The 12,857-nt window shown below is 36.3% G+C and overlaps 1 protein-coding gene across 2 annotated transcripts; it reads right to left on the minus strand.

Moving 5' to 3' along the window:
• Nucleotides 1-201: 201 nt before the first annotated feature.
• Nucleotides 202-12,495, minus strand: LOC117412611 (protein Wnt-5a). Of its 2 annotated transcripts, XM_034919537.2 has the most exons (6): nt 11,920-12,495; nt 11,439-11,693; nt 5,914-6,053; nt 4,877-5,124; nt 3,498-3,790; nt 202-2,389 (listed from the first exon to the last, which is right to left on the minus strand). In XM_034919537.2, exons 3-6 carry the CDS (start codon nt 6,039-6,041, stop codon nt 1,931-1,933), a joined length of 1,128 nt encoding a protein of 375 aa, XP_034775428.1. In that variant the 5' UTR covers nt 6,042-6,053; nt 11,439-11,693; nt 11,920-12,495; the 3' UTR covers nt 202-1,930. The 2 variants fall into 2 exon arrangements, with proteins under 2 accessions (XP_034775428.1, XP_033877015.1); XM_034021124.3 differs by lacking the exon at nt 11,439-11,693.
• Between the last annotated feature and the right edge of the window lie 362 nt (nt 12,496-12,857).

A 12,857-nucleotide genomic window follows, 5' to 3' on the forward strand; every position in this document is an offset into this window, starting at 1 on the left:
AAGTGACACAACAGGTCTCGTTTGCACCATTCAATATACACATCATGCTTGACAAAGAAATATGTACAATTAATGTACAGAATGGACAAGGGACACATCTACAGTATCTGTTTTTGAAAAACGTAAAATGAAATGAAATAAAACTTGAAAATCAAAATCTTTTCCTAGGGAATGTAAAATATGATATTCGGACACCAGAATTTTTTTTTTTTTTTTTTTTGCTTTACATTTATTGAAGCACTGAAGCACAATGGTCCAATTGAAAACGTTGTAAAAACACAATAAAAAAAACATGAATTTTAAATTGTTTAAAAGCAACCTAATATCTATACAGATGTTTATTAAACTGTGCTTTATAACTATGAACGAACTGTAAAATTTCAAGAGCATAACGGTTGATATCCAGTATATAAACAGACAGTGCCGTGTATTTTACCCATTCCTCCCCAGGCACATTGGTATTGAAGTGAATGTGAACATGCTACATTGATGTGCGACGTGTTGAGCTGGGAATATGTGCAATTTGCAACGTGTTCAAACTAATGTGAATTCCCTTATACCAAAACCTAGAGTGAGGAACTGAAAAGAGAAGTTAAAACAAAAGAAAATGTGAAGCAAGGAAGTTAGTACTGTATTAGCAAACCATCCATCAAAACGAGCACCCATTGTTAGCCATGTTGTTGTGTTCAACTAAAGTGCTCCAAGCATGCACAGTGACACCTGCAAGTATCTGGTTGTCTTAAAACAAAAAACAAAAAACAAAAAACAAAAAAAAGTAAACCAAGCCAAAACAATGTTGATAGAGATAGATTAAAAAAGATAATCTGTTTTACAAAAGTGTAAATAAATACACACATACAATTTAAATCACTAATTGTATAGAAATAGTATATACAGTGCCTGGGCTATTAAACGCCAAAAAACAAAACCACACACCTTGCCCATATATAGCTAAACCGTTCAGGTATGATCTTACAACTTTAGTGAATACCTGTATTAATATGGAAAAATAGAAAATATATATATATATTTATGTATAACTAAAAACACAATGCTATTTTACTGCTTTACCTTGCAATGGTCATGAAAAATGACAGTGTGAATACTAAATGCAACCAGACTGGCACTGCAATCTAATTTAAGTCAGACATGGAAATGGATATTAAACCGCATTGTTTTCCAAATAGTGGCACCACTGCCTCCAAAGCACTCCTCTCACAAGTACCCTTTTTTGACAGTATCCTTTCCAAATGTGCACCCCTCCCTCTTTCAAGGTATACAGGGGAAAAGATTGAAGAGAAGATTGATTGACGACAACCCACCTCCCCCAATACAGCAATGTGAATTATTGGTCCTCTGGTGAAGGCTGCAATTAAAAACGTGGGTATTTTAACTGCAGGAGTGTAAGAAAAAGCATATTGCTCCCTGCAGAATACCTTACAGGGACATTTTCCCACTTAAAATCATGTCTGCTGAATGGAAAATGAGTAGTAATTTGTTTAAGCCCTTTATATATGGCATTGCAGCTAGCTAAATAGATGGCTAGGAGGACAATGACAGCCTATTGCAATCTGGAATGTGTGTATTCTGATAACAGATACAAACCATATTGAAAAATGTGTTGTTTTCAAATGTTCCCAATACAAGCATCATTTTTTTCCCTTTAAAATGTAAAAAGCTTAAGTACCTATTTCACTGGTCTATGCACCTACTGTATTTAAACAAAACAAAAAAATCCATTTGTAGGTTGAGAATCGTGTTTAGTCTCTTCGTAAATAAATATTTTCATGATATTTTCCATTTCCTGCAGACAAGTTTTCTTTTTAATCTGCGACACGAATGTTTTTTTTCAGTCTTTGCAACGGTATGATAATTGTTTAACTCTATAAATATAATTTATATAGTTCTGGTTCCTCTGTTGGAGTGTATATTATTTGCACACAAACTGGTCCACGATTTTCGTGCATCGCTTGCACTTCACGTAGCAGCACCAGTGAAACTTGCAGTGGCATCTCTCAACCACTTGTGCTTTGAACTGATCATAGCCCCTTCCACAGCACATCAGCTCACAGCCGTCCATGCCCTCTGAAGTCTTGTTGCAAAGCCTCCCTTGGGTCCCCAAAGAGCCTGTACTCTCATTCCTCACACAGTAATCAGGGCTCTGGTCCACATAGACGAGGTCGTAGTTGGTCGGTGGGTTGAATCTGTTGTTGACCTGCACCAGTTTGCCTCTGGTGTTGAGCTTCATGGCAGCAGCGCTGTCATATTTCTCTTTCAAAGCATCCCCAACTTTACGGAAGTCTGCCAGCTGCAGCCAACATGTCTTTAGACTGCAGGATCCAGAAACACCATGACACTTACAGGACACGTGAGCAAGATCATACACAGTCTGCAAAGAAAAACACACACACAAAACTACATTTAGATTTTTATCCAACCCTCTCCCACAGATCGCAAGTACAGTACTTCCAGGTTACATTACACACAACTACATTTGCTCCAAAATGAATTAATATTTTTTCTTTATTGATATTACATATCAATATAACGAATACTGTTTTGAAACTGAATATATGTTGAGCATTTCTATACATTGAATTCCTGAAACTTATGGCTATTCCCCACTTCACATTGTTAACTGAATTACTTAGCCTACCTACAACATTCTCATATTAGGCAAACTGTTTCCATAACATTTAAATAAAGTTGTTCATAACAGTGTTAATCATACATATTTTATTTGTGCTGGATCTCAGATCATCTTTAGATGTAAACAAGTTTTTGTTTCTTTTTCATCTTCTTACATTTTTCAGAAGTTTTAATGGAATCCAATGGGCTTGCAAAAATATATATTTACTTGATCACAGTAAAGTGCTGAACATTTCATAATGGCTTTTTGTAATCTGATGGACACAATATTTCTAAAATGCTTAAAACCATCTCCCAAGGTCATAAAGCTAACAAGCAATGCAGTTAGATTTGTGCAAGCAAACATTTTTCCACTGTAAGCCAATACAGTAACTATTTTAGAAAAGTTGGGAGGGAGGTAAACTTAAACAGTTAAAGTTAAATTAAATTAAATTAAATTAAATTAAATCTACAGGAATTCTATAGAGAAGACTCTCAGAAACACTTGCAATATGTAGCCCACACTTCTGTAATTATATAAAAGCTACATCTCCCTGTTGCAGGGGAGTTTCAGTCATACCATCCCAGATGCCTGGACACTAGCAATAAATGTTCTAAAGAAAAAGGGCTGTTTTCATTTCAGAGGTATGATTTTGTTTCTTAACTAGATCGTATAACCTTGAATAGCCCTTGAATTTCACAATTTTGGCTTTGTAACCTAACATTAACTTGGGTTAGACTTGGGTTTTTCTTCCGCGCCATGCTTTTAGCTCCAGCCTTTTTAATCTTTAAAGAAAACACTATCGATTTGTTCCAGATTGCGTAAGATGCCAACAATAATACCTCTGACATTTCTCAAATGTGCTTACCCTCCTCCCTGCTTCATTGTTATGCAAGTTCATAGACGTCCTGGCGCTCTCGTATGACCCTTTCTGGTAGATCTTTTCTCGTTCTCGGGCATCAACAAATTCCTTAGCGAATCTGAAGCCATAGTCCAGGTTGTCGCCACAGCCACCCCACAGCCAATCACGAGGCAGGTCCTTGGGTCTTGCTGCCCTACTGCAGCCACAGGTAGAGAGCTCCCCCTCTCTGCAGGCACGACTCACTGCATTCACTACTCCTGCGGCACTGATTGAGTAGGTGAAGGCGGTTTCACGACTACCTGGTACCAGGAGAGAACAGGAAAGCTTGTGAAAAGGTCTGACAGCAAAGCGATTCTTTAAAGAAGGCTGCTCAAATTATCCACAGCTAAGGGTTAATACACCTCCATCCAGTTGGTTAATTATCAAATGGACCAAGACCTTCACGTATAGAGTTTGTGAACAGTTTTACTCACATTACATACCCACATTCACCATTTAGCTCACAAACATTTAGAACATATAGGAATAGATGAATTCAGATTTTACAGTATCACAAAAAGCCCGTACTGTTTCGTATCATTGCAAGCTCATAAGGTGTACAACCTGCTGCATAAAGGTATTCTTTAGTTCCTGCGCAAAAGAGAAAGAACTTTGCAGGATTAAATTGTGGGTTTGTACCATGTTTTTGTTTATAGCAAAAGGTACATTTTGAAATTTTACAGGGAAATACAAAAACAGTCGCTGGGGATCTCAGTGATGAATGCTGTACCAGGCCAGTCATTGGATTATAAATGTTCTGAGTTTCTGCAGAAACATTTCACACAGAAAGGACTCTTCATATGTGATGGTGTGTCCTGTTGGTACACATAATAAACCCTCTAATGTGTACGTGTGGGTTAAGTGGTTAATTGCATTGATAAGTGCTGCTCATTTTAGAAATATGTTACTTCTATCACACTAATTATAGTTTCTGTATGGGGCAAAGCTTCCGATTTCCAACACTGGAGAAGCCCAGGGGACAGAATCTGTCACAATTGATAGCGAGAAGCCTTTTCATAAATGCACCAAAACCGGATTCCAAGTAATTATCAAATAGAATAACTTGGGAAAGTATTTGAACTTATTGGTCTTTGTAAGTCGAAAATGGTTACTTTCAAAACGGCTGATCACATTTGATACGAAACAGAAATTTTCAGAAACTAAAAGGAAACCCGATTGACGAACACAGAATGTACTAAAGATCAGTGCTTCAGTGTTTGCCATTGATGCATTTGGATTGTTTTATTCATGAAGCTAATCTATGTACTAAATTAGAGGAGAATTGCTATGTACTGTACATATTGCTCCACTGTGGATGGTTTTGTTTTTTAAAAGCATTTCCGTACCTATCTGCATAACTCTTCCGAAGACGGAGGTGTTGTCCACAGTACTGCAGTTCCAGCGTCGGTGTCGGAATTGATATTGACATTCCTTGATCCCAGTCTTTGCTCCCTCTCCAATATATTGCATATGATCCTGATACAGCTGACATAGCTTCTTCTGCCCTTGGGAAAGTCCTGCCAACTGGCTACATAGTGGCTGCGCTCCTATGATATAAACCTCGGGTATTTGAACAGGGTTCATGGCCAGAGACCTGGAAATTGAAATTCAGTATCTGTTATTTTGCCATCAAAATCCAAGGAGATGTCTGCAACAGTAGTGTATCTGTACCAGCACATGCATATTGTAACAATTTGCAATCTGACAATGTTGTTTTAGTAGGGGTTGCATTCAATCCATGTTTAAATTATAAGCCAGTGATTAAATAATTGCTGTTTTTAAGTATGTACGCTAACATGTAAAAAAGATAACTGTATCCCCATGCCATGTGCCCAATGGAATTGCCTGGTAGGAAAATATTAGTAAAATTCAAAACAAGGTATCACTATGAAGAATGAGAAATGTAATACAGCTACACTGATCCCGGGCATGCTTTTGGTTTACCAATACATAAAGAATTCTCTAAAGCAAAATATACTGTAGGTACAAAATAGGACAGACTAAAGCAAAGCCAGCTCAAGAGGCTTGACAGCACTTTACTGCATGAAATGCAGATTTTTTAAAAAGTGATTCAATTGTAACTTTGACTTCAACTTGAATACAACATTCCAAGAAAAGGCAGTCTATTTTTTTTAATCTGCAAATAGTTTTTCTATATGCAAATACTACTGATCTATATTTATTTATTATTATTTTTGTATTCCAGTAATGCTACAGCAAGCCTATTATAACCTCAATACTTGTATTGGTCTTAAACAGTGACCACTTTATTATGTTGTAAATGTGAAGTCAGACAAGTTTCAATCCAAAAAAGAAGGAGATATATATAGATAGATATAGATATATAGATATATATAGTAACTAACCCAGAGATTATACATACCACCAAGAACTTGCCTCTACAGGAACTTGCATAAAGCAAGACAGGAAAGTGATGGCAAAGATACAATGTCTTGAAGCCATAATACTTCTTCTGAAAGCAGCACAGATTAATCCTTGTGGTAGAAGCATCCCCAAAGGCTCCTGAAAATACACGAAAAACACAATTATTTGGTGCTCAGGGTTAAAAGGAAATGCCCACATAAAAACCAAACCCTGTGGAGGATGGACACTTACAAAGCTAGTGAAGTACTGGCTTCAGGGTTCTGTGGAAGATGGACATTGATGCTTTAGGCACTGCAGTAGCTGAAGTCTACTGGTTGCAACACAGCAATTTAGCTTTTGTGTGTGTGTGTGTGTGTGAGTGAGTGTGAGAGTGAGTGTGTGAGTGACAGAGAGAATCACATGGCTCTGATGGACAACTGCCCTGAAAACTGGACTGTCCTTTTCAAGCAATCCACTGCTATAACAGACTAAACTAAAAGGAAGCATCACTTCAAATAAATAAATAAATAAATAGCATGGTCCTATCAGTATTAGAGATCTTCCATTTACCAGTATTTCACTCACTCACCGTTTGAGAAGCTTTTCCTATTACAACTATGAAAACTTACTCCAAACAAATTGATGCTGTGCATTTCTACTGCAGTGATAGTTATACGTGGCCATGTTTAATACTTACAGCTACTGTCGCAGAAACTTTAGTAGCTTTTTAAATTTCAAACGCTTGAGATTTTAAAAGCTTTTTTTTTTTTTTAAATCATTATTAGGAGTCAATAATTACAAAACTTTAAAAGGTTACATATTTTAATGTAATAGTTATAGGCAGTACGATGTGTAATGCAGTGTACAGTTCATTTTACTTTAACCTATACATCTTAATGAGAAGCATATGACAAACCTTTATGCTAAGAGTTTCTTTATACCTGAACGCCTTTAAAGTACGGACATTTGAGGTACTTTGAAAACGGTGTACAGATATAAAAACTAGGCTTCTATCATAATAAATATGATCTAAAGATATAGGAATTACTGTATTCTACTATGTGTGCTTTTTATTATAAAACGTCGAGATGATTATCCTTAAGCTTAAAAAATGGTATAACACCGTTGAATTTTGATTTTTAATTTTGATTTTATGAATCTAAATGTAGTTAACTGTGGGCAGTTTATTTGAAATAGGAGGCGTCGCAGTCAGACCAGTACGTTTTTCCACTTTAATTAACGATGACCACGAAAGACGTGTGTCCAAGAGGTTAGTTGCTTTTGTTTAGATGCAGAAATCGAGATGAAACCCGCGCCCTGAAAATGAGACTGAAATACCAGTGCGATTCCTGCTTCCTTTCGTGCGACACACAGCATCCATGTCAGATATGTGAGCAGTCAGTTCTGTTTTTTGACAATGACCGCCTGTGTTCTGGCCATGACATAATTTGCCATGTTATAGCGAGGGGTATATTTTTACAGTTATAGTTACCACGTTTCTAATTTTGTGCAGTAAAAAGTTTTACATTTCGCTACATTTGCTTATTTACCATTATGCGTTTTGTTTAAGGAGTATTACTTGCGACCTTGAGTAGGTCATATGTTATGAAATAATCTGATACAAATGCAATTCCTAGCCAGGATTGGCAAAATGATTTAAATTGTTTTAACAAATCAAAGTATGTGTTTAATTAGATAAGAATTACTATTAAGTAACTATTACTATAATAATAATAATAATAATAATAATAATAATAATAATAATACAACCACCCGACTAAACCGATGACTTCCATTTTCATAACTCAAAGCAGGAATCCGCAATTAAACTTTCGTTGTTTTTCCAAAAAGTGATTCATTAAGCCATCACAAATAATGCATATAAACATCATTTTTACATAGTATAGGCCTAATATAAATAGTCTGTTCCATCATATTTGTTTGTCTTTTTTTTTGTCAAGTAGACTTACTCTAATTTCATAAAACGACAACTTCACGGTTCATTTCTAACATGGTTAACAGTGGAAACGTTCAAAATTAACTTTACTGTACCAAGAATAATCTAACACGCAATTAAAAGATTACGTCAACAAAAATGCACGTGCCTAATTGAAGTATTTATGCTATTAGGTTAAATGGTTGAAAATGTCTCCGCAATTTGTAAGGACGGAATTCCCAGTCGTTTGTAAGGATGAGTCTAAACCAAGGTTCCCTTGTAAACGTTTTAATCATAACAAGGAACCCGCAGTCATTATGTGCTGAACAAACACACCATGTGTTTTCATTTAAACGCATTCTCGTTGACTTATTCTGATACAATCACTACAGGAGCTGAATATCCCCCTTTAAAATGTTTATACACCGTTGGTCGTAACCAATTACACTCAAATTATATATATATATATATATATATATATATATATATATATATATATATATATATATATATATGTGTGTGTGAAAATAGTTATCAAATGTTACACTGTAAGCTTTACTGGATGGCGAATATTACCAAAATAAAAGTGTATTCCATTACAATTTTTTTTTTTTTGAAAAACATATCAAAACCAAATATAAATGCAATTTAATATTAACTTGATTATGAAGATCACGCAACCTTATTCAAATCGGTTATATATAAAGATAAATACAAAGAAAAAATCGAAATAGCTTCGAGAAATTATTTAATTGATTTAATGAATTTAATTCATAATGAGGCTAGACGCTTATTTTTTTATTTTAAACACACACAACACCTCTCAACACTCCTTATATTTGCATGTAAAGACTAGGCGATCAGCGGTGCGGTGACGTTGCTGTCTAGGGCACATTAAGCCATTGGTTTGGAATGACAGCCTCTTTTTAATTGAAACAGTAGCACATTCCACGTCCGCTTGACATATTCGTGTGATCCTGTCCAGTCCAATTTCTCAGGTGCGAGCCCGCCGGGGAAGGAGGGGAGGTCGTTCGTTAGCGTTTATAATTGACTATCATATGTTCAACACTTGGGGCTCTCTTCACACCGACGCGTTCACTCGTGAACTTCAACTTGGCCTTTTTGTGAAAATAAATGCATATAAATCCCTGCTCTCGTCAATTAGTTGCATTTTAGTAAATGTCATATACATCCCAATAATATTATTTAAAAAGTATATATATTTTTCCCCACAGGACCAATTTGACTACAAACTCGTCTTATATTTCATAGTTTAATTGGTTTATGCAATTGCCTGCACTTCTTAGGTATTAGTTTCGCAACAAACTATCTGGGTCTTTATAGATTATCATATTATACAAGCCCTTCCCACAGCTAATGAAAGCGTTTTGTACTCGATTTAATATCCAGATTTCTTCAGCGTATCATCCTACATTAACATTTCCATGGTCAAATAATTAACGAGGTTATTTATTTTGAAGTTTTGTTATGTTGCCTGTTTTAAATAAGACTAACAAAACCCATATTTAAATCATACATTTGAATACATATAGTGATGCTTTAACAGTTGGGGAATGTGTATTTAACTATCTTCCAAATTAGAACTAAATGTTATGTTTTTATTAAGAACGGACGTCTCGCTTAAGCAATACATTAAAAAAAACACCTAAATAAATCTATTTATGATGTTCATTAAATAGTTTGTGTGCAAAGAATGTAAGCTGTTCGTTTACTGAATTGCCCCGTTTCTTAAAGCACTGGTAAAATAAAAATACAGTATTTAGGGTAGTTTTATTATGCTGCCACGTGTTTAAAGAATTGCTAGAACGGGATAAAATGCTCCAAATCCAGAAACTCTGAGGTTTGAATTGGTTTGAATTATCCTTTGTAGGCGACCCAAAACCGAGGAATCTGATGTTTGTGACAGGTGTTTCCACCCTACCACAACCCAATCAATTCACTGAAATGATCTGCAGCACAAGATCAGCACATTTCAAAAATATAGCCCAAAGGGAAGCCTTTTTGGTAAATATGTACATCCCAATATAGTCTATGTTATTCTGGGGTAAAATTTTTTTTTAAAAAAATACATAATTCGATTACAATACGTGCATGTTGGTCAAACATTGTAAAACTTAATAAGTAAACCCTATTACAAGCTCATTTAATAAGTACACTTACCTAGAAATTCTTCTGTCAATTGAATAAAAATAAAAAAAATGTAAAAAAAAAGAGCCGATCTTAGTATTTTAGTACGTCGTGCCTCTTGTCATAATTAAGGATGTACTGTATTTCACCTAAACCAAACTTCGCATTCTTAACCCGGTTGAGTGATTCAGCAATTGTCCTGCACAGTTCTGGAACGGGTTGGTCTGGATTGGGTTCGATTAAGGGATATGCAAATGCTGCTGTATAGACAATGTGCGCTACATCACCATTGCAAGTATTTTAATGGTTTCCAGATTAACAGTGCGATGGTTTAAAGAAAGATTCCTTCAGTCTGGGGGGTCCAAGCCAACCACACACATATACAACATGAAGAAAAGCTGGTTTTGTTTGAGTCTAAGAAAGTTTGCAAAAGACAGAATTTGCATGCATCAAAACAGCCAAACACAGAACTATGTATCTATTTGGGATACGGCGGGCCTGCTTTAACGACATACCTTTTTTTTTCTTAACCAAAAACCACACACATGTATAACTTTTACAAAAGCCAATTTCAGCGTTAGGAAATCCTTAATATATACATTACGAATCATTTCTTTACTATAATTTATATATTGCTCAAACATCACACTTGTGGCAGATTAACGCAGTGTAGCCAGTCTGCGGGGCCTTCTACATGAAGTTAAAACAGTTTTGTAAAAACGGGCACCATGTTAGAAGTTGCAACAACCCAGATCCAGCAGAGGGCGCCATCACCACTAACAAAAAAAGGTCCCCAAAATATCGGCTAATAAGCAAACCTAAAACCTTTAATTTTGTAATTATACCAAAGTATAATTTTGAACATTTGGTATTTTATCTTTAGGTTCAGATTTAAGATGTATTTGTATATAAACTGTGCCATATGCGACTCATCGAAAATGAATGTATTGGACCGAATTAAAAAAGACAAGACTTTCACAAAACGAGCTCCTTTTATTCTCGATGTTGGCGTTGAGCACCCGTTACAGACACTTAAAATGCTGAGCTTGGATGTATTTTTACTTAACCAATGAGAGCAAGCGAGCGAGCGAGAGAATAAATAAATACACGGAGCTGCCAAAAAACCGAATGCGAAAGAGCATTTAGTTTGATTGCATGTTTACATGTGTATCTTGAGCAGCAGCAGTTGGTTATACAAGGTCACTTTGTATATAATGTATTATTATTATTTATTTCTTAGCAGACGCCCTTATCCATTCACACCACATTGGCAACATGGATTTTGTGTTCAATACCTCACTGGAGTACCGTGCATAAGATCCTATTAACATTGAAACAGTGCTAAAATATTATAAACTATATACGTTGTATGCAATGCACTCCCGAAATAAGCCATCACGACTAGCTGCAGAAGAGAAATCTGCATACATAATGCACCCTGGACCACCAAAAACACCTACCTCTACGGTCAATCTTTTGCAAACCGAACAGCCGAGTAATCCACAGTTTTGGCGACAGGAGATGCGTAATTCCTTTACAGACTCCTCGTTGTCCTCAGTGGATTTGTTTTTAATTTCCAAAGAGAACGGGCGATTTTATTTTTTTAAGAACAGTCCCGTTACTGAAACACGGCTGGTGATCAATCTTCTGATGCAGTTTCGGTGTTTGGAGTTGAGAATTTACACGGGACACCAGGCGCTGCTTTTTTTACAGAACTGTGGAGACCAGAGGAATGACGGCTATTTACAATGTCCAAGAGCAATCTAAATAATTAGTGCTTCTAACAAACGTGGGCGTGATTGTGCGGAAACACTTAATGACAAATAAAATATTCACAAGCTACAAAAAAAGTGCCTTTGGCCAGATGCTTAAGCAATAAAACTTTTTTATTATTTATTTATTTATTTACCACTTCGTTCTGATCAGCTTTTTGATAGTTACCTTGTTTAGTTCCAACAAAAAAGTTACATTTCATCCAAAAGTGAGATTTGGTAGATGAAAAATCTAGTAACCGTGTTGGAAAAAGGATCCCCAAATCTTTTTTTTTTCTTCTTTTTTTTTTAAACCAGTTCGCTTCTACCTGCTTAAACATTCAGACGCGTCTCTTCTTTGCAAAAAACAGGCTGCAGCGTTATCCTCCATGCTGAACAAAATAGCAATCCGTGTGTGTTTCTTTTTTTTTCTCCTCTCGGCATCAGCCTCGTACAGCTACAGCCAGAGAGAAGGTCCCATTTCACAAATCCCAGCCTGGTTAAAAACCCTGCAAATCAGGTCACGAAAATCCTTTTATAAAATGCACGAAACAAACAGTCGCAATGGACAGTCCGACTCGGATTGCTGTGTATGAATCCGCATTTAGAGTCTGACAATACGTTTCTGAACCCAGTTTAACTTGCGAACGGGCTCCAGATTTGTTTTAGGTATCACCTGCCTCCGTGCTGCTTCTCTGCAAAGAAAAAAAAGATCTGCTGCAGAAAGCCCAGAGCAAAACTCCCAATTGGCGCATGCGCATTTACTACACCCGTACTGCTAGATCAAGATTTAAAGCCAAAAGGCGCGCGCTCTCTCTCTCTCTCTCTCTCTCTCTCTCTCTCTCTCTCTCTCTCTCTCCCTCTCTCTCTCTCTCTCTCTCTCTCTCTCTCTCTCTCTCTCTCTCTCTCTCTCTCTCTCTCTCTCTCTCTCTCTCTCTCTCTCTCTCTCTCTCTCTCCCCTGCACGCATTACATAGAATGAATCCAATTGAAAATAGCACTGCAGTGTTTTTATCTCCACGACATTTAATACATATAATACTAAAGAAGCGTACTACATCTTTAAACATAGTGGATCTTTCACACATGCGTTTATTCATCTCTTGTGGCACATTCTAATATATTTCTT

The sequence above is a fragment of the Acipenser ruthenus genome, chromosome 25, assembly GCF_902713425.1.
Source record: "Acipenser ruthenus chromosome 25, fAciRut3.2 maternal haplotype, whole genome shotgun sequence".
Classification (NCBI taxonomy): domain Eukaryota; kingdom Metazoa; phylum Chordata; class Actinopteri; order Acipenseriformes; family Acipenseridae; genus Acipenser; species Acipenser ruthenus.

Excerpts from the sequence above, each read along its gene's own strand:
- LOC117412611 (XM_034021124.3), bottom strand. The coding sequence starts at position 6,041 with ATGCTTCTACCACAAGGATTAATCTGTGCTGCTTTCAGAAGAAGTATT. Across the intron at positions 3,791-4,876 it reads CGGAAGAGTTATGCAGATAG|GTAGTCGTGAAACCGCCTTC; the intron begins GTACGGAAATGC and ends TCCTGGTACCAG. Across the intron at positions 2,390-3,497 it reads ACAATGAAGCAGGGAGGAGG|ACTGTGTATGATCTTGCTCA; the intron begins GTAAGCACATTT and ends TTTTCTTTGCAG.